Source organism: Orcinus orca, chromosome 14 (assembly GCF_937001465.1).
Source record: "Orcinus orca chromosome 14, mOrcOrc1.1, whole genome shotgun sequence".
In the NCBI taxonomy this organism is placed as follows: Eukaryota; Metazoa; Chordata; class Mammalia; order Artiodactyla; family Delphinidae; genus Orcinus; species Orcinus orca.
Genome location: NC_064572.1, coordinates 45154135 through 45176504, shown reverse-complemented (window position 1 = coordinate 45176504; position 22370 = coordinate 45154135). Strand labels below are relative to the sequence as shown.

The 22370-nt window shown below is 37.5% G+C and overlaps 1 protein-coding gene across 5 annotated transcripts in view; it reads right to left on the bottom strand.

The window, feature by feature from the left end:
- ZFAND4 (zinc finger AN1-type containing 4) overlaps positions 1-22370 on the bottom strand; it is a 76167-nt gene that overhangs the window by 45743 nt on the left and 8054 nt on the right. For all 5 annotated transcript variants that reach the window (XR_007471455.1, XM_033412112.2, XM_049697391.1 and 2 more), the window contains exon 2: positions 16141-16441. Coding sequence is in view for 4 of the 5 variants with exons in the window: in XM_033412112.2 (XP_033268003.1) it covers positions 16141-16402 (262 nt within the window). In the remaining variant the exon portion in view is untranslated. The remainder of the gene's footprint in view (positions 1-16140; positions 16442-22370) is intronic.

The following is a 22370-nucleotide window of genomic DNA, read 5'->3' as shown; positions in this document are numbered from 1 at the left end:
GGCACAGTGGTTAAGAATCCGCCTGCCAATGCAGGGGACACGGGTTCAATCCCTGGTCCGGGACGATCCCACATGCTGCAGAGCAACTAAGCCCGTGCACCACAACTACTGAGCCTGTGCTCCAGAGCCTGCAAGCCACAACTACTGAGCCACGTGCCACAGCTACTGAAGTCCTCACGCCTACAGCCTGTGCTCCACAACAAGAGAAGCCACTGCAATGAGAAGCCCTCGCACCACATGGAAGACTAGCCCCTGCTCGCTGCAGCTAGAGAAAGCCCGTGCACAGCAACGAAGACCCAATGCACCCAAATAAATAAATACATTAAAAAAACCATATTATATTGGCAAAAATTTTAAAGTATTACAACACTTTTGTTGGGAGGTCATGGGTGTACGTATGTTGCAGTGGGAATACGAACTAGTTCAACCATCTGAAGTGAAATTTGATGGTACCTAACAAAACTACATATGCACTTAAACCTTTTGGACCAGCAATCACAATTTTAGTACTCCACCTTGAAGATATGTCTACAACATACAAAACTATATATGCACAAGGTTATCCACTGTTGCACCATGTAAATATGCAAAATACTGGAAACAACCTAAGTGCCATATACAAAAAAGTGGTTGAGTAAACTGATATATTTTTTTCACACAATGGAATACTATAAAAATGAAAAGAAAAAAATATGAAAACTGCATGAGAAAGTTCTCTATGAACTGATTTAGAGTGACATCCAGGATATATTATTAAGTATAAAAAGCACAATACAAAAGACTATATAGTATGCTACTATTCATATTAGAAACAAGAGGATATATGAAAATATACATGTATCTGCCCATTTGGGCAAAATAAAAACAGAGAGGATAAATCAGAAACTAATGAGGGTTTCCCTGGTGGCGCAGTGGTTAAGAATCCACCTGCCAATGCAGGGGACACGGGTTCGAGTCCTGGTCTGGGAAGATCCCACATGCTGTGGAGCAAATAAACCTGTGGGCCACAATTACTGAGCCTGAGCTTTAGAGCCAGCAAGCCACAACTACTGAGCCCACGTGCCAAAACCACTGAAGCCCGTGTGCCTAGAGCCCATGCTCCACAACAAAGAGAAGCCACCACAATGAGAAGCCTGAGCACCGCAACAAAGAGTAGTCCCCATTCGCCGCAACTAGAGAAAGCCCACACGCAGCAACGAAGACCCAAAGCAGCCAAAAATAAATAAATAATAAATAAATTTTAAAAAATTAACTAATGAGATTGGTTACCCAACAGGGGATGGGTTGGATGGTGTAGAAAGAATGTGGGAAAGGGAACAAGTAGTAGGAATGAAGGGTAGCGACTTCTAAAATGTTTATATAGCTCTGACATTGGGAATCACATTGATGTTTCACATCAACTCACGTCCCCTACCACCAAATGAACAAATCATTCAGGATGTGGGGAAACTTCAAAATAGAATATAAAGACTAACACATAAATATAATTATATTACAAATGAAGGTGTGGGGAAGAAAAAACTAGGTAACTTTAGAAAACAGTATTTTGCCTATACAATAGGCAAAGAACAAAAAGAAATGCACACAAATATTATACTCTAGTTAGTACATTTGTTTCTTAGAGATCCATGGGTTAGTGATTCTAAATTAATTTATGTATATAGTTTATGTATATGTATAAGTTTGAGCAAATAAGTAGATATGCTATGGATAATGTGAACAAAGTTTCTCACTGTGCGAGAAAATGGGAAAATAGGGAAAGGAAAAGGCTAAAATGAGCACTGTAATGATAAATTGGAATTGGAGATATCTGTTTGAATTCATGGTTTTTAACATATATCAATTTAGATAGATACAGAAGTGTGGGTATATGAGTGTAAATACACATATTCCCTATCTCTGCCCATTATGAAGCCTAGAAGCAATGACACCCCAAAAGCAAGGAGTACACTTAGCACCTGGATCTTGGTTTCTAAATACCACGGCAATAAAAGTAACCTTAGAGAAACAGCTGATGTGAACACTGTGGCAGGGAAAGTACAAGATGAACCTAGAATATCTTGTGGTGCCAGGGAAGGCAAAAATATGCCTAAAAAATGATGGTGGCATTTCAAAAGGAAATATGAACCAATTTGAAGGTACTCCTGATAGTCAAATTTGGGACAATCTCAGCAATACAATACAATAGTAATAGATTATAACCCATAGAATAAATATTCATGAGTCCATTCTGATATAAATAATTAGGAAAAGGGATAATGAGAAATAAATGACAGTACTTCCTTATAGTAAAGTGCCAATAAATGCAGACAGAATATAAAAGAAACAGAAAAATCATCATTGGTCAAATACTATCGTAACAACTGTTACTGACAAGCCTATCAACGGGTGCTAAAATTACTGACCAAAATGATAAGAAAAAATAGGATGTTTGCATAGTGTCAAGGTAGCTCCTCACATCACAAGATATTAATTACAAAGATAAAAATAGTAACTTTACAGTGTAGAAATCTGGCTGATACCAACTTAGTCATGCAGTCAAAGTCACCAATTAATTCCATTTGCTAAATCCAATGGCCAATTCTCAATTCTTTTCCTACGCAGCCTATCCAGCATCTGATCACTTCCTCCTCCTGGAATACATTTTATTCACAAGATGACTAACACATTCTCTTGGTTTTGTTATTACCTCTTTGGCCACTCCCCCTAAACCTCCTTGGCTGGTCAGTCTCAACTTCCTGGCCTCTTAATTTTGGAGCACCCTTGGATCTCTTCTCTCCAAACCTGGTTCTGCTCCAGAAGTAGCCATCACAATTAACAGCAACTCCATTCATCCAAGTTGCTCAGGTCAAATACCAAGGAGTTACCCCCAACACCTCTCTTTCTCTCACACCCTACCATTCAATCTGTCAGCAAGTCTTGCTGGCTCTAAGATATCCAAACATCCAAATAGAAATATTTATCTTTCCAACTACAATTCTATAGTCCAACACAGCACATTTCTCACCTGTGTTTGTGTAACAGCCTCTACCTCTGCTTCCCCTTTCTCTGACTATCCTCAGCACACCAGCAAGAATGACCCTCTTAAAATATAGTCAAAACTTCTGATCTCCAGGTAAGCATGTAAGGAGCTTGGAAGTCACCACTGAATCCTAACAAGTAAAACCTGAACAAACTAAAAAGTCAACAACTCTTCTTGAATCCATCAAAGAAATGAGGTCACAGGGCAAATCACTACCCCCAATATTGGAGAGACAGACAAGTCTACCCCCAATAGTGGAGAGACAGACAAGTGAATATAGAAAATCACAACAAACCAGAGCAGAAACCTCTACCTGGAACCAGTGGGTAGGAAAACCTAACCTATAATTGATGAACTACAGGAGTCTCAGTATGGACAAATCTGAGAGCTAAAAATTCCAGGGAACCTACTCATTCGGCCCCACACACACACTTTGTGAATTTTACCTCCAGGAGTTTGCCCACGTTCTCACAGTGAATATCAGAGAAAAACCGCCTAGTGTTTCCAGCAGAGGGAGGGGGGGAAGTAATGAGTTTGAAATATACTAGAGCATTCTGTTCTTAACAAGGCCTGCCCTCAAGAGAAACTATTTTACCAGCACCTAGTCTGCTGGGGTTTTATCAGAGCCTAGCTCACCTGAGGGAAAGGAAATATCTAAGTCCAATCCACTCTAGCCCCATGAGGGAAGGGAAATACTCAACTCCCGCTAATTCTAGCATTCCACATGGAGAAAAGGTAATATGCAATACTTAACTTCAGCTCTCTCCAGCCATCCTGTGCTACCTAAGAGTAAGGAAAGGGGAGGGAAAGGATGAGAAGCACTGATGAAGTTCTCAGACCAGGGACACAGGCTCAATAGAAGACTGAGACCTCACCTAATTTTCAGGCTGTAGAAAGCTTCCCCATCCTCCACCTTACTCTACACCTCACCACCACATTACTAAAGGCCTAGTAACAGCAGTTCCTTTTACCAAGTACATCATGTCTGTCTATCAAGAAAGAATAACAAGGCATACTACGAGGCAAAAAACAGTTTGAAGAGACACAGCAAGCATCAGAACCAGACTCATATAGGGCAGCAAAGTTGGAATTACCAGACCAGGAATGTAAAACAACAAATCTATGATTAGTCGATTAATATGCTAAGGGCTCTAATGGATAAAGGAGACAGCATGCAAGAACAGATGGGCAATGTAAGCAGAGAGATGGAATTCTAAGAAAGAAGTAAAAGGAAATGCTAGAAAGATTAATAATACTGTAACAGAAAGGAAGAATGCCTTTAGTGGGCTCATTAGTAGGCTGAACACAGCTAAGAAAAGAATCTCTGAGCTTGAGTATAATAAAGGAATACTATGAACAATCCTATGCCCACAAATTTGATAATCTAGATGAAATGAACCAATTCCTTAAAGACACAAGCTGCCACAACTCACACAAGAAACAGACAATCTGAATAGGGTTTTATCTATTAAAGAAATTGAATCAATAATTTATAACCTTCCAAAACAAAAAGCACTGTGGCCAAATTGTTTCACTGGGGAATTCTACCAAATATTTAAGAAAGAAATTACACCAGTTTTCTATAATTGATTCCTGAAGACAAAAGCAGAGGAATACTTCCTAACTCATTCTGTGAGGCCAACATTACCCTAATACCAAAACCAGACAAAGACACTACAAGAAAACTACAGACCAATATGTCTCATGAACACAGATGAAAAAATTCTCAATAAAATATTAGCAAATAAAATCCAACAACATGAATAAAAAGAATTATACACCATGACCAAGTTAGATTTATCCCAAGTATGCAAGGCAATGTAGTCCGTCACGTCATCAGGTTAAAAAAGAAAAATCACATGATCACATCAATAGATGCAAAAAAAGTATTTGATGAAATCTAACATTCATTCTTCATAAAAGTTCCCAGCAAATTAGGAATAGAGGGGAACTTCCTCAATTTGACCAAAAAAAAACCAAAACAAAAACAAAAACCCTACATACTTAATTGTTCGAAATTCAAAGATTTCCTGCTAAGATCAGTAACAAGGCAAGGATGTCTCCCCTCACTACTGCTTTTGAATATTGTACTGGAAGTCCTAGCTAATGCAATAAAACAAGAAAAGGAAATGAAAAGTATACAGATTGGGAAGAAGTTACAAAACTGTCTTTGTTTGCATATGACATGATTGTCTATGTAGAAAAATCCAAAAAGAGTCAACAAAAAAACTCCTGGAACTGATAAGCAATTAGATTATAGCAAGGTCGCAGGATACCAGATTAATATACTAAAGTCTATCACTTTTTTATATACCAGCAATGGTCAAGTGGAATTTGAAATTGAAAATACATTATCATTTATGTTAGCACCAAATATAATTTTAAAACTTAGGTATGAATCTAATAAATATGTATGAGAGCTATATGAGGAAAACTATAAAATAGTAATGAAAGATATCAAATAATAACCAAATAACTAGAGAGAGATTCCACATTCATGGACTGGAAGACTCAATATTGTCAAGATGTCAGTTCTTCCCATCTTGATCTGTAGATACAACACAATCCCATCAAGATCTTAGCATGTTTTGTGGCTATCAATAAACTTATTGTAAAGTTTATATGGAAAGGCAAAAGACCCAGAATAGTGATTCCAATACTGAAGAACAGAGTTTGAAGACTGACACTATGCAACTTCAAGACTTACTATAAAGTTACAGCAATCAAGACAGCGTGGTAATGATGAAAGAATAAACAAATATAATCAATAGAATAGAGAGCACAGAAATACACCCACAAAAATATAGTCAAGTGATCTTTGACAAGAGAGTGAAGGTAATATAATGGAGCAAAGATAGTCTTTTCCACAAATAGTGCTGGAACAATTGGACATCCACATGCAAAAAAAATTAAAAATAATCTGGTCTCAGACCTTATATGCTTCACAGAAATAAACTCAAAATGGATCAGAGTCCTAAATGTAAAATGCAAAACTATAAAACTCCTAGATGATAACAAGCAGAAAAACCTAGATGACCTTGGGTATGGTGATGACCTTTTAGATACAACACCAAAAGCATGATACATGAAAGAAATAATCGATAAGCTAGACTTCATTAAAATTATACACTACTGCTCTGCAAAAGACAATGTCAAGAGAATGAGAAGACATGCCACAGACTGGGAGAAAACAAACAACAATAAGAAAAGAAACAACTTAAAATTTAAAAATGGGTTAAAGACCTGAACAGACACTTTACCCAAGAAGATATACAGATAACAAGTAAGCATTTGAAAAGATGTTCAACATCATATGTCATTAGTGAAATGCAAATTAAAATGACAATGAAATACCACTACACACCTATTAGAATGGCCAAAATCCAGAACACTGACATCATCAAATGCTGGCAAGGATGTACAGCAATAGGAACCCTCATTCAACGCTGGTGGGAATGCAAAATGGTACAGTCACCTTGGCAGTTTTGTACAAAACTAAACATACTCTTACCATACAATCCAGCAATCACACTCCTTGGTATTTTCCTAAAAGAGCTGAAAACTTATGCCCACACAAAAACCTGCACATGGATGTTTATAGCATCTTTATTCATAATCGCCAAAACTTGAAGCAACCAAGATGTCCTTCAGTAGATGAATGGGTAATTAAACTGGGGTACATGAAGACAATGGGAGTGTTATAAAGATCTAAGCAGTGTTCAGTGTTATAAAGAAATAAACTATCAAGCCATTAGAAGGCATGGAGGAAACACAAATGCATATTGCTAATGGGAAGAAGCCAATCTGAAAAGGCTACATACTCTATGATTTCAACTATATGACATTCTGGAAAATACAAAACTATGGAATAGACAGTAAAAAGGATATGGCTTCCAGGGGTTGAGAAGAGGGAGGAATGAATAGGGACAGCACAGAGAACTTTTAGGTCAATGAAATTATCTTCTATAGTACTATAATGGTAAATATATCATTATGTAAACTATGTAATGTAAACTATGGACTTTAGGTGAAAATGGTATGCCAATGTAGGTTCATCAACTATAACAAATGCCTCACTCTAGTGTGAGATGTTGATAGTGGGAGAGGTTGTACAAGGGAGGGTGGAGGGCATGCAGTCTACAGGAAATCTCTAGTTTTTGTTCAGTTTTATTGTGATCTGAAAATTGCTCTAACAAAATTCATTAATTTTTAAAATGCTTATCTAAAAGAAAGAAATTGAGAAAACCAATAAACTGAAAATTATTTCCATTCCTGGTTTCTTATTAAACTGAATACATATATTTCTACTCAACATTGCCAATTTCCACTTTAATTCTTAAGATTAACATTACGTGGTAAGTACATGTAGTACATACATACTGTCAAAACAAAGACGTTAAAGTACTTTTGAAAACATTGTAGGGTTGTAGTCACTTCAGAAAATGCAAAAAGTAATGGTAGAAAGAGCTTTATGAGAATAAACTAGAGAAGGAATGGCATATACAAAGAGACTACATATTTTAATGTCTCAAATGGAAAAATAATCTATACTAGATGACCATATTTCAGTTAGATACAGTTAAGAACTATTAAACATCACTCTGGATTTCCTTCACTCAAATATTTGAATGCTTATTCTATGTCAGACATTAGTCTCTGGGTTAAAAATACACTGGTGAATAAGAAAAAGACCACGACCTCATGATGCTTAGATTTTACTTAAAAATAATACTACTAATAAATCCAACCATTCATCCCTACATTCACCTATAATATAATGCCAGGTTATTCAATGTAATGAAAACCAGTACAGCAGGGTAAAGATAAAGAGCGACTGGCACATGTAGGAGTGGGAAGTATATTTTTAATAAGAGTGGTTAAGAAAGGCATGAGGAAATGACATGTGAGAATTTTTTTTGGCCATGCCACACAGCTTGTGGGATCTTTAGTTCCCTGACCAGGGATTGAACCCAGGCCCTCTGCAGTAACAGTACACAGTCTTAACCACCAGAACACCAGGGAATTCCCTTTGAGAATTTTAATAAAGTGAGAGAATGAACAATAACTGTATCTGGAGGAGGAGATACCTTCAAGCAGGAAGATGCTGGTCTTATTGAAGAAAGAGTAAAAAGGTGGTGTGCCTCAAGTAGAATTACTAAAATGGAAAGTAATAAAACAGGGTTAAAGATACATGTAGGGGTCTTCCCTGATGGCGCAGTTGTTGAGAGTCAGCCTGTCGATGCAGGGGACACGGGGTCGTGCCCCGGTACGGGAGTATCCCACATGACGTGGAGCGGCTGGGCCCGTGAGCCATGGCCACTGAGCCTGCACGTCCGGAGCCTGTGCTCCGCAACGGGAGAGGCCACAACAGTGAGAGGCCTGCGTACCGCAAAAAAAAAAAAAAAAGATACATGTAAGAAAAACTTTAAATGCAACAGTAGTGCATTTGGATTTTACTTTGATTGTGATGGGAAGCCACTGGAAGGTTTTGAACAGGGGACTGACAAACAGAGACAAAGAGAGAATCTTGAAAGCAGCAAGAGAAGAGTTACTTTTCAAACAAAGGCATGGTCAATAAGATTAACAGCTGATTCCTAATCGGAAACCATGGAAGACAGAAGGCAAAAAGATGACATATTCAAAGTGCCAAAAGAAAAAAAAACCTGTCAACCAATAATTCTATATATAATGAAATTAACCTTCAAAAATGGACAAGAATTAAGACAATTCAGACAAACAAAAATTGAAAGAGTTTGTCACTAGCAGCCTGTCATACAAAAAATGTTAAAAGGAGTCCTTCAGGCTACAATGAAGGAACACTAGAGGCTACCTTGAATCCACACAAAGAAATAAAGAACATTGGTAAAAAAAAAATACATAGGTAAATACAAAAGACAATATTAATATATTTATAATTTATAGCTATAAACACCTACATTAAAGAAGAAAAGATCTCAAATCAATAATTTAAACTTCCACCTTAAGAAACTAAAACAGAACACCAAACTAAACTCAAAGCAAGGAGGAGAAAGAAATAATAAAGTAGAGTAAACAAAATAAACAATAGAGAAAACTAAGGAAATCAGTAATTTCAAAAAAGTAACAAAATTGACAAAACTTTAGCTAGACTAAGAAAAGGGAGACTCAAATCACAAAAATCAGGAATGAAAGTGGACACATTGCTACTGACCTTACAAAAATTAAACAAGCTGCATGAAATGGAATAATTCCTAGAAACTCACAAACTATGAAAACTGAATCAAGAAGAAACAGAATATCTGAATAAACCTAAAAAGTAGAGATTGAGTCAGTAATCAAAGAACATCCAACAAAAAGAGCTCAGGACCAGACATTAATGCTAAATTCTGCCAAACATTTAATTTAAAGCATTGGTCCCCAACCTTTTTGGCACCAGGGATGGGTTTCATGGAAGACAATTCTTCCACGGATGGGGGGCGGTGGGCGGGGAGATGGTTCAGGTGGTAATGCGAGCTATCGGAAGCAGCAGATGAAGCTTTTTTTTTTTTTTTTTACATCTTTATTGGGGTATAATTGCTTTACAATGGTGTGTTAGTTTCTGCTTTATATCAAAGTGAATCAGTTATACATATACATATGTTCCCATATCTCTTCCCTCTTGCGTCTCCCTCCCTCCCACCCTCCCTATCCCACCTCTCCAGGTGGTCCACAAAGATGAAGCTTTGTTCACTCACTCACCTGCTGCTCACCTCTTGCTGTGCGGCCTGGTTCCTAACAGGCTGCGGACTGGTATCAGTCTGCAGCCCGTGGGATGGGGACCCCTGATTTAAAGGATTAACATAATCTTTCACAAACTCTCACAAAAAGTAAAAGAGGACAGAAAACTTACCAACTCCTTCTGTCAGGGCAGTATTACTGGGTTACTAGTAAACACCAAAGATATTACAGGAAAATAAAACAACAGACTAATATCCCTTGTGAATATAGTTGCAAATATCCTCAACAAAATACTAGCAAACAGAATCTAGCTGCACATCAGAAGGATTATCTACCACGACCAAGTGGGATTCATCCCAGGAGTGCACACAAACCACATGATCATCTCAATAGATACAGAAAGTGCATGTGACAAAATCCAATTATTTCATGAGAAAACATTGAACAAATAGGAATTGAAGGAAATTTCCTCAAGCTGGTATACAGTCTCTATAAAACAACAATCAGTAACCACCATATCTAACCGTAAAAGGATGAAAGCTGTCCCCCTAAGATAAGAAATAAGACACGGATGTTCACTTTCACCATTTCTATTTAACATTTTACTGACGGTTCTAGTCAGGACAATTAGGCAAGAAACAAAAATAAAAAGTATTGAGATTGGAAAGGAAGAAGTAAAACTATATTCACTGATGACATGATCTAAGAACATGGAAAACCCTATAGAATCCACCAAAAAAAACCCAATCTCAGGGCTTCCCTGGTGGCGCAGTGGTTGAGAGTCTGCCTGCCGATGCAGGGGACACGGGTTCGTTCCCCGGTCCGGGAAGATCCCACATGCCGCAGAGCGGCTGGGCCTGTGAGCCATGGCCGCTGAGCCTGCGCGTCCGGAGCCTGTGCTCCGCAACGGGAGAGGCCACAACAGTGAGAGGCCCGCGTACCGCAAAAAAAAACCAACCAAAACTGTACATGAAAGTTAAAATGGCCTTATTCAAAATCACCAAAAACTGAAGTGTCCTCAACTTGGGAATGAGTAAGTGTAGTATATCCATACAATGGAAAACTACTCAACCATAAACGGAATGAACTATTGATATATGGAACAATATGAATAAATCTCAAATGCATGTGTATTACATATAAGCAAAAGGAAGCTCAATAAAGCTGGGGAAAAAAGAAGTAAAGGGATGGAAAAAGATATGCCTTTGACAGGCTCACTCATCAGCAGACTGGGTAAGGCAAGGAAAGAATCAGTGAACTGAAAGAAATGTCAACAGGAACTTCTCAAATCAAAATGTAAAGAGAAAAAAGAATTTTTAAAAAAAGGAACATCAAAGAACTATTGAAATTTTTCAAAACGTGTAACTGGAATACTAGAAGAAAGAGAAAATTGGAACAGAAGAAATAGTTTAAGTAATAATGACCCAGAATTTTCCAAAATTAATGAGATACACCAAAGCACAGATTAGGAAGCTCAGAGAACACCATATAGGATAGCTGCACATCAGAAGGATTGTGATGGATAAATAGGATAAATAGGATAAAAATTTTAAAATCTACACCTAGGCATGTTATATCAAACTGCAGAAAAGCAAAGACAAAGAGAAAGTCTTCAAAGAAGACAGAGGAAAAACCATATGGATAATAATTACAGGAACCTTCTTATCCAAAATCCTATAAGCAAGAAGAGAGTGGAGTAAAATATTTAAAATGTTGAAAGAAAAAGACCACCAACCTAGAATTCTGTACCCTATGAAATTATCCTTCAAAAGTGAAGGAGAAATAGAGTTTCTCAGATAAAAAAAATTTGAGATAATTTGTTGCTAGTACAACTGCCTTGCAGGAAATGAAGTTCTTCAGAGAAAAGGAAAATGATATAGATCTACATAAAGAAAGAAAGAGCATTAAAGAAGGAACAAAGAATAAGGGCAATGAGTAGAAAATAGAAACAGATATGGTAGTTATTAATTCAACTATATCAGTAATCATTTTAAACATCAATTGCCTCAATAAACCAATTAAAAGACAGAGATTGTCAGAGTGGATCAAAAAACAAGACCCAACTACATGTTGTCTATAAGAAATCCACTTTAAATATAAAGATATATATAGATTAAAAGTAGAGGGATGTATATATGTCCATGCCACTCTCTCACTTTGTCCCAGCTTACCCTTCCCCCTCCCCATGTCCTCAAGTCTATTCTCTAGTAGGTCTGCGTCTTTATTCCCGTCCTGTCTTTATTCCCATCCTGTCGCTACGTTCTTCATGACCATTTTTTTTTTTTTGGATTCCATATATATGTGTTAGCATACGGTATTTGCTTTTCTCTTTCTGACTTACTTCACTCTGTATGACAGACTCTAGGTCCATCCACCTCACTACAAATAACTCAATTTCGTTTCTTTTTATGGCTGAGTAATATTCCCTTGTATGTATGTGCCACATCGGATATATATATAATACCAAATGTAAAACCAATAGCTAGTGGGAAGCAGCCGCATAGCACAGGGAGATCAGCTCGGTGCTTTGTGACCACCAAGAGGGGTGGGATAGGGAGGGTGGGAGGGAGGGAGATGCAAGAGGGACGAGATATGGGGATATATGTATATGTATAGCTGATTCACTTTGTTATAAAGCAGAAACTAACACACCATTGTAAAGCAATTATACTGCAATAAAGATGTTAAAAAAATAAAATAAAATAAAATAAATAGTAATATAGCTGGATATAAAAAAAGTACAGGGACGGATACAATTTTATTTGTCAATTATACCTCAATAAAACTGAGGGAAAAAGAAGTAAAGGGATGGAAAACGATATATTATGCTAATGCTAATCAAAAAAAAAAGCTAGAGTAGCTATATTAATTGCAGACAGAACAGGCTACAGAGCAAGGAAAAATATCCGAGATAAAGAGGGGCATTACCTAGTGATAAAGGGGTCAGTTCTCCGAGACGACATAATCCTTAATATGTATGGATACAATCAGCTATCAAAACTTATAAATTGTATTACAATAAGTAAGACAGTATAATTTTGGCACGGGGGGACACATCAGGTGATTAAGAGTTGTGTGCATATAAAAATGTAAAACATGACAGGTATGAAATTACTTTAGTGAGAAAAGACTAGACTAATTCAATAAGTGGTATTTATATAGCCAATTATTTATAAAGTGAAAAAAATGGATCCCTAGTTGATACTGTATCAGGCAAAATAAAGTAGGTTATATTGAACTTACCCCAAACCATCCCCAAAACGTCAATGGCTTAAGACAAAGGTTTATTTTTTGCTCAAGTTACATGTCTAATGCATGTCAGGAGGGCTCTGCTCACTATAGTCACTCAGGGACCCAGGCTGATGGAGACTTCCATTCATAGCTCACTGGCCAGAACTATTAACATGGTCCCACCAACTCATAAAGTTGGCCAGGGAAACAATCCTATCCCATGTACGGAAGAGAAATCTTTATTAGGGAGCAGTAATGCCAATGATTTGATGGCAAGTACAGGGAATCCACTGCCCACGGCAATAAAAAACCAGCTGACAATAATCCCTTACATTTCTTGGAACATTTTTTTCTTTCCAAATTCCTATCCTCTGAGTACCATGTACTCTTCTTTGCAGAACACTACTTTAGGTAATGATAAGCTCCAAAGAATTTTCCTTCTCTGGAAACTCAAGAGAACTAAATTACATCTCCTCCCAAGGGCATGGCTCTTATATCCTTTGGTACATATTGCACTATCTCCACAGACTAACCATTTTCCCCTCATAAAGAGCACAGATGCTCTGCTAAATGCTTTTCATTGAATTCATTTAATCCTGAGGACAACTCTGAACTAGGTACTATTATTAGTCCCATTTTAAATTAGCACAACTGAGGTAAAGAGAGGTTAAGTAATTTACTCAGTTGGTAATCTGAAATCAGGCAGTCTGGCTTCAGTTGCTCCTGTCCCTTCAAGACCCATTTAAAGTCCCCTTGTAGGTACTACAGCCTCATCATTCCTAATCCAGCACACTCCTTCAACCCTTTCTCTGCAGTCCCCTCCATCTACCCTCCTATCTCCCACTATGCTCTAGTTCCCAGCTTCCCAAAAGTTGCCCAAAAGGAAAAGCAGTCTGGCAGGGCAACCATTTCCCTGAAGGATTAAACTGAACAGTGTCACCTCTGCCTTCCTATCCTACCTACTCCATATCCTTTTATCTTGGAGAGTCTTACCCACCATGTTATCCTCAAATGTCATCCTGGGTAGAAATAGAAATATCACCTAGAAAAGGGTTAAAATTAATTTTACATGAAGGATGCCCTCTTAAAGCCTCCTGAAGAGCAGAGTGACTATCCCTGCCCACGGGCTGCAAGAAGTTACAAAAGTTTAGAGAATAGGAGGGAAAGAAGGGGTGAGGGCTAGAAGGATGGGGAATGGGAACAGGAATTAAGATCTATTGGCCACTAGTGGTAAGTGCTATGGACTGAACTGTATCCCCCCAAAATTTATATCTTGAAGTCCTAACCCTCAAAGTGATGGTATTCGGAGATGGGGCCTTTGGGAGATAATTAGGTTTAGATGAGGTCATGAGGGTAAGGCCCTTATGGTTGGATCCAAGCCCTTATAAGAAGAGATGCCCATGTGAGGACACAGTGAAAACAAACCTGTCTACAAGTCAGGAAGAAAGCCTCACCAGAATCTAATCATGCTGGTACCCTGATCTCAGAGTTTCAGGCTCTGGAACTGTGAGAAAATAAATTTCTGTTGTTTAAGCCTCCCAGCCTATGCTATTTTATTGTGACAGCCCAAGCAGACAAAGACTGTAGAGATTTTACATATTACCTCATTTAATCTCCCAATAAGTATATTCGTTTTATAAATGTCTAAACTAGGTTTCAACTGTCTAATAACTACAAAGTCATTGCTCTTACCCTATGTCTCCTCCTACAGGGGACAAGTAGCCTATATCTTGGCTCTGGTCCAACTCTGTCAGTAAATATTTCCCTGGGATGAGCCCCTAATCTTTCCTAAGCCCAAATCTACTCTTCTGCCATTAAGAGAACTAAACAGGATGCCCTCTAGAGTGCTTCTGCTGCACGGAGATTATTCAAAATGCCTGAAAGCAGGAAAAAATGCAGAGATTACTTAGAACACAAGAGGGTTTTTTTTAAATCTTACCGCTCCTAAAAAGATATCATTACACCATCATATAAATAAAAGAGCAGGAAAAGTCAAAATAAACTATTCTGACTCTGGATTTCACCAAATCATTTGGGGACAGAAAAGCTTCATGTGCCATTAATGGGTGTACTGATGTGGTCATTGGACTCAGCTGGTCACTAACTTCAATAGAACTTAGTTACTAGAGGAATACCAAATTTCAGAAACTCAGATACCAGGATCCCTGACTTTACAAAGATAAAAAATTCCAATCCTCCTCATCCTTCTATAATTCTGAACTTAAACTGAGCTGGAGGGCATGCTAGTTTCTACCTTTATATTACAAGCAAGTTCCAGCTGGCTCAAAAAGCAAAGATCCATTTAGTGTTATATGGAAAATTTTCTAGTCTTTACTGGATTTTAACAACTATAAATGGCAAATACCACTTATTTCAGAAATCTGCCAAGTACAAAGAAAAAGACTAATTTTAACACAAAGTAATTTATAACACTTTTCACAAATACGCTAACCACAAAAGAGACATTATACAATATTCAGTATCCCTGCTATACTGAGGAAACTTCAAATCTATGTAAATGTAAACCAAAAACTCTTCCCAGAAAATCTCCACATTAAAAAAAGAAAAAGTAGGGCTTCCCTGGTGGCGCAGTGGTTGGGAGTCCGCCTGTCGTTGCAGGGGACGCGGGTTCGTGCCCCAGTCCGGGAAGATCCCACATGCCGTGGAGCGGCTGGGCCCGTGAGTCGTAGCCGCTGAGCCTGCGCGTCCAGAGCCTGTGCTCCGCAACGGGAGAGGCCATAACAGTGAAAGGCCCGCGTACCGCAAAAAAAAAAAAAAAAAAAAAAAAAAAAGAATTCACAAAGCACTCTAAAAAAGTAAACAGGGTCAATAAAAGGGAATTCAATTATCACTGTAAGGTAGTTATTGCAGAATCTTTACATCATCATAACCTGTTGAAAAACTATTTTAAAATATTATTTCACACCATTAACATAATGCCAGGGATTTGCTTTGATTCAAAAGAATCTGGTAGAAAGGGAACAGAGTGGGGGAAATGCAGGAATGGAAAAAACAGTTCATGAATTGATAACCGTTGAAGCTGAGTAGGACGTATATAAGGATTCATTCTCCATTTCTTTCTAATTCCATGTATGTTTGACATTTCTCCATAACAAAAGCTAAAAAGTTATTATACACTCTTGAAGAACAAATTTAATCCTCATATCCTACAAAACAAGAAAGACTAGTACCTTCCAATCTTCGAATTTTTGCTTTCACAGAAATAACAGCTTCAAAGCGTGAAACTCTCAGCTCAAAACATGTTCCAGTCAGTGTTTCAACGAAGAGCTCCATGGTATCATAGAAAGGAAGTCTGTAGTAAAATGGTCCCATGTTATCTTCATTGAAGAATGGAGGATCTTTTCTGTTATCCATTACTTTGACTTTTCTAATTCCTCTGGAATATGTTGTAGGCAACTGTATTCCAGTTCTAACCAAATCAGCTTTGAACATTGGTAATATATATCGTTGTTCATGTTTTGAGTTTTGTACCTAAAAAACAAGAATAATGTTTTTTTAACAAGCCTATGTGAAAGTCTCATTCCTCCACAAAGATTTTCTCAACTCTGGCCCATATCAGCCTTCCAGAGAGCCCGGAATTCATTTTAGTGCTTACTAGGCCTAATCCTGAACTTTACACAATTGTCTTTGAACTCACTCTCCCAATTAGAGTGTAAGATTATTAAGAACAGGTATATTTGCTACACTTTATCTTACTAGAGCTCAGCAGCTACTTACACTACATGCTCAACAAATATGTTTTTTTGTTAATGATATTTAAACCAATGAACTCCACATGTAGGTATATATTTGCAAGACTTTGAATAACTTATGCACATCCTTTCCTAAAACACGTGTTACATTTTATAACCCATACAAAGTATGTTATAGCCATTGTACATCTGAATCACACTGAATAAAAGGAATAGTAACCATCTTAAAAGTAGGATTCACTAAATAATCAATAAGAATTTGGGTTTCCAAAGGTTGTCCACCAGTATAGCACTGAGATGAGGTTAATACTGGTAACAGACATTAGACATAATCTCTACACACAAACATACAATGGCTAATGAATATGAAAGGCAAACACAACCAACAGAAATACTAAAATAAATTATAAGTGTATAATTAGGAGAATAGGAATAATCAAATTGATAAATTGCTATTAATCAGTGAAAACTTTGAAAAGGCGGAGGGGGCTTGAACTTAAACTAAAAGGACAAATGATACATATTCTTTCTGGAGAAGTAGGTAAACCTTTTCAGTACCTTTATGGCGATATAATTTATATACCATAAAATTCACCCATTTAAAGCCTAAAATTTACTGGGCTTTAGTATGGTTACAAAATTGTACAACCATCACCATAATCATTTTTAGAACACTCTCATCAACCCTAAAAGGAACCTCTTATTCTTTAGACACACTCCTAAATTCTGTCTCTCTCAGCCCTAGGCAATCACTAATCTACTTTGTTTTTAAAATTTTGCCTATTCTGGACATTTCACATAAATAGAATCATACAATATGTAAACTTTTGTGACCAGCTTCTTTCACTTAGCATAATGTTTTCAAAGTTCATCCATGTTCTAAGATGTATCAGTACTTCATTCTTTTTTATTTCTGAATAATAGTCCATTATAAGGATGTACCACGTTACTTATCCAGCCATCAGTTGATGGGCATTCTGGGTTGTTTCCAATTTTTGCCTATTATGAATAATGCTATGAGAACACTCAATTACAAGTCTGTGATAGACATGTTTTTTCCTTTCTCTTCCATATATATCTAGAAGTGGAACTGATGGGTTGTGTGGTAACCCTGTGTTTAGCAATTTGTGGGACTACCATACTGTTTTCAAAAGTGGTCTAAACCATTTTACATTCCCACCAACAATGAACAAGGGTTTGGATTTCTTCACATCCTTGCCAATACATTTTATTGTCTTTTGATTAAAGCCATCGTAGTGTGTATGAAGTAGTGTCTCACTGTGGTTGTGATTTGCCTTAATGACTAATGATGTTAAGAATCTTTTTATGTGCTTAGTACCCATTTGCACATATTCTTTACAGAAATGTCTATTCAGAAAGTCCATACAGATCCTGTCCATTGAGTTATTTATGTCTAACACTTTCCAGATACAAGCTGTTTAACGGATATATGATTCACAAATATTTTCTCCAATTTCATGGGTTGTCTTTTAACTTTCTTGATAGTTTCCTTTGAAGCACAAAAGTTTTTAATTTTAATGAAGCCCAATTTGACTATTTTTCTTCTGTTGCTTATACTTTGGGTGTCATATTTTAAAAGCTTTGCCTAATGCAAGGTAATAACAATTGACCAGTACATATTTTTCTAAGAATTGTATAGTGTAGCCCTTACATTTAGGTCTATAGTCCATTTTGAATTTATTTTTGTGGTTGTTGTACAATAGGGGTACAGATCTATTCTTTTGCAGACAAATAACCAGTTGTCTCAGCACCATTTGTTAGAAAGACTATTCTAAATTCATTGAATTGTCTTGGCACCCTTGTTGAAAACCAGCTGACCATAACCTCAATTCTATTCCATTGATCTATATGTCTATCCTTATGCCAGTAGCATACTGTCTTTGTAGCTTTGTAGTAAGTTTTGAGATCGGGAAGTGTGAGTCTTCTAACTTGTTCTTCTCTTTCAAGATTGTTGGCTATTCTGGGTCATCTGAATTTCCATAGGAATTATAGGATCAGCTTGTGTATTTTGCAGAAACACCAGTTGGGATTTTGATAAGGACTGTGTTCAGTCTACAGATTAATTTGGATAGTATTACCATCTTAACAATATTAAGTCTTATAATCCATCAACATGCAATATCTTTCAGTTTATTTATAACTTCTTTAATTGCTTTCAACAATGTTTTATAGCTTTCAGATTATACGTTTTGTATTTTAAAAACGTGTTTCTAAGAATTTTGTTCTTTTTGATGTCACTATCAATGAAATTGTTCTTAGTTCCATTGTCAGATTGCTCATTGCTAGTGTATAAAAATACAATTGATTTTAATATATTGGTCTTGTTCACTGCAACCTTGCTGAACTCAGTAGTTCTAGTATTTTTCTAAGTGGATTCCTTAGGATTTTCTACATACAAGATAATGTCAACTACAAACAGAAATTTTAACTTCTTCCTTTCCCATCTAGATGACCTTTATTTCCTTTTCTTACCTAATTGCCCTGCCTGGAATCTCCAATACAGGTTGAATAGAAGTGGTAAGAGCAAACATTCTTGTCTTTTTCCTGTTGTAGGGAAAATCATTCAGCCTCTCACCATGAGTTATGATTTTAGCTGTGGGGTTTTCATAGGTAATCTTTATCAGATGGAGAACGTTCCCTTCTATTCCTACTTAGTTTAGGTGTCAGTTGTCTTTTTTAAATCACAGTGTTAGATTTTGTCAAATACTTTTCTTTAGTGTCTCAGATGATCATGTGGTTTTTGTCTCATATTCTATTAATATGGTGTATTACATTGACTGCTTTTTGATATATTGAACCAACCTTGAATCAGTGGGATAAATCCATTTGTATATGGTCTGTAATCATTTATATATGTTACTAGATTTAGTTTGTTAGTATTTTTTGAAGATTTTTGTGTCTATATCCATACAAGTTATTGATCTAGTGTCTGGTTTGATATCAAGGTAATACTGCCCTCATAAAATAAGTTGAGAAGTATTCCCTAAAGGTAGGTAGACTCTTGAATGTATTTCAGAATGGGTAAAGCCTCAGAGTGGGGGAAGAATATCTGTAAGACTAGGTGAACAGAATGTGAACACTAGGGCAGTGCAGGAATGAAGAAGAAAAATGGGTGATAAATTTTTTACTTTTTTTTGCCAAAGGATATATCACTGAAGTCACCGCAATTTTCATAACAATGTGATTAAGGAGAAGTTATTTTTTAAAACTTGTGGTTTGATTAATAACCTACATCTCCATTCTATAGACATGATTTTCACAGGTATCTAAAATCTGGATACTAGGAACTTCCCTGGTGGTCCAGTGGTTAAGAATCCACCTTCCAGGGGACTTCCCTCGTGGCGTAGTGGTTAAGAATCCACCTGCCAATGCAGGGGACACGGGTTCAAGCCCTGGCCCAGGAAGATCCCACATGCCGCAGAACAACTAAGCCCGTGCGCCACAACTACTGAGCCTGCGCTCTAGAGCCCATGAGCCACAACTACTGAGCCCGCATGCCACAACTACTGAAGTCCACACGCCTAGAGCCCGTGCTCCACAGCAAGAGAAGCCACCAGAGTGAGAAGCCGGTGCACCGCAACGAAGAGTAGCCCCCACTCGCCACAACTAGAGAAAGCCTGTGCACGGCAACGAAGACCCAACGCAGCCAAAAATAAATAAATAAATAAATAAATTTATTTTAAAAAAAAAAGAATCCACCTTCCAATGCAGGGGACACCGGTTTAATCCCTGGTTGGGGAACTAAGATCCCACATACCACGGGGCAACTAAGCCCACATGCTCTAGAGCCCGCGTGCCACAACTAGAAAGCCCATGTGCTGCAACTACTGAGCCCGCACACTCTGGAACCCACACGCCACAACTAGAGAGAAGCCTACACGCCACAACGAAGAGCTCACGTGCCACAACCAAGACCTGATGCAGCCACATAAATAAATAAATAAACATTTTTTAAAAAATAAAAATAGGTACTTGCCTGGTGGTCCAGTGGTAAAGAATCTGCCTTACAAAGCATGGGACGTGGGTTCGATCCCTGGTCAGGGGACTAAGATCCCACATGCCATGGGGCAACTAAGCCCGCACACCACAACTACTGAGCTCACGCACCTCAGCTACAGCCCACGTGCTGCAAACTACAGAGCCTATGTACCCTGGAGCCTGCACGCCACAACTGGAGAGGAGAAAACCCGCATGCCACAACTAGAGAGAAGCCCGTGCACCACAACAAAAGATCCCACATGCCTCAACGAAGATCCCAAGTGCCACAAGTAAGACCTGATGCAGCCAAAAATAAACAAAATAAATAAATAATAAATAAATCTTTAAAATCAAGTAAAATCTGGATACAAGACAGACACCTGAAATCCAACACGTCCAAAACTAATCATCTTTCCTACAAACCTCCTTCTTGTCCTACAGTCTCCATCTTGGTAAAGGGTACCACCATTAACCTAATCACTTAAGCCAGAAAGCTAGGAATCATTTTAGATTTTTCTGCTAGCCTCAAGGTATCTAATCCTAACAGTACAACTTAACATTTCTATAATCTGTGACCTTCTCCAGCCACACTGATTAGGACTTAGTTCAGGTCTTCATTAGCTCTTAACTGAGCAACTTTGATAGCCTAGCTATAATCCTTGACACCTGCCCTTCACTCTTCTGATCCATTCTCTAGGATGTCAACAGTTATCTTTTTTAAAAAAAGAAAGTTTAATAAAAACTGGATTAGGGTATCACATCACATAGTTCAGAGATTACTTTACTCTTAATTATCTATAGATAATAGGGGGAAAGGTCACTCAAAGTTCTAAAATTTTTTAATATTTGACTTTAGAATGCACTGGGGTGAAACCATCAATTCAGACTAAATGAGGGAAATGAATCTAAGTTAGCCTAAAGCCTGAATTTTTTTTCCTTTTAAATAAACTATTGTTTAGAGCAGTTTTAGGTTCGCTGCAAAATTAGGCAGAAGTACAGACAGTTCCCACACACTCCCTGCCCCCACACATGCACAGCCTCTCCCACCATCAACAACCTACACCAGAGTGGTGTATTTGTTACAACAGATGAACCTACATTGACACATCATTATCACTCAAAGGCCATAGTTCACATTAGGGTTTATTCTTGGTGTTGCAAATTCTATTGATTTCCACAAATGTATAGTAATGTACCCATCATTATAGTATCACACAGAATAGTTTATGAGTAAAGCCACTATAAACATCCATGTGCAGGTTTTTGTGTAGACGTATAAGTTTTCAACTTACCGGGGTAAACACCAGTGAGTACAACTGCTAGATCTTACAGTAAGGGTATGTTTAGTTTTGTAAGAAACTGCCAAAGTGTCTTCAAAAGTGGCTGTTCTATATTGCGTTCCCACCAGGAAGGAATAAGAGCTCCTACTGCTCCACATCCTCACCAGCATTTGATGTTCTCAGTGTTCTGGATTTTGACCATTCTAATAGGCATATAATAGTATCTCATTGTTTTAATTTGCATTTCCCTAATGACATATGATGTGAAGCACAGTTATCTTTTTAAAATGTAGAATTGATCATGTTATTTCTTAGCTCAAGGTCCCACGATGGCTTCCCACTGTCTACAGAATTCAGACTCCTTAGAAAGGCTCCTAAGATCATGCATCTCACCTTCCAGCCCTATTTTATTTATACACATACCTCATC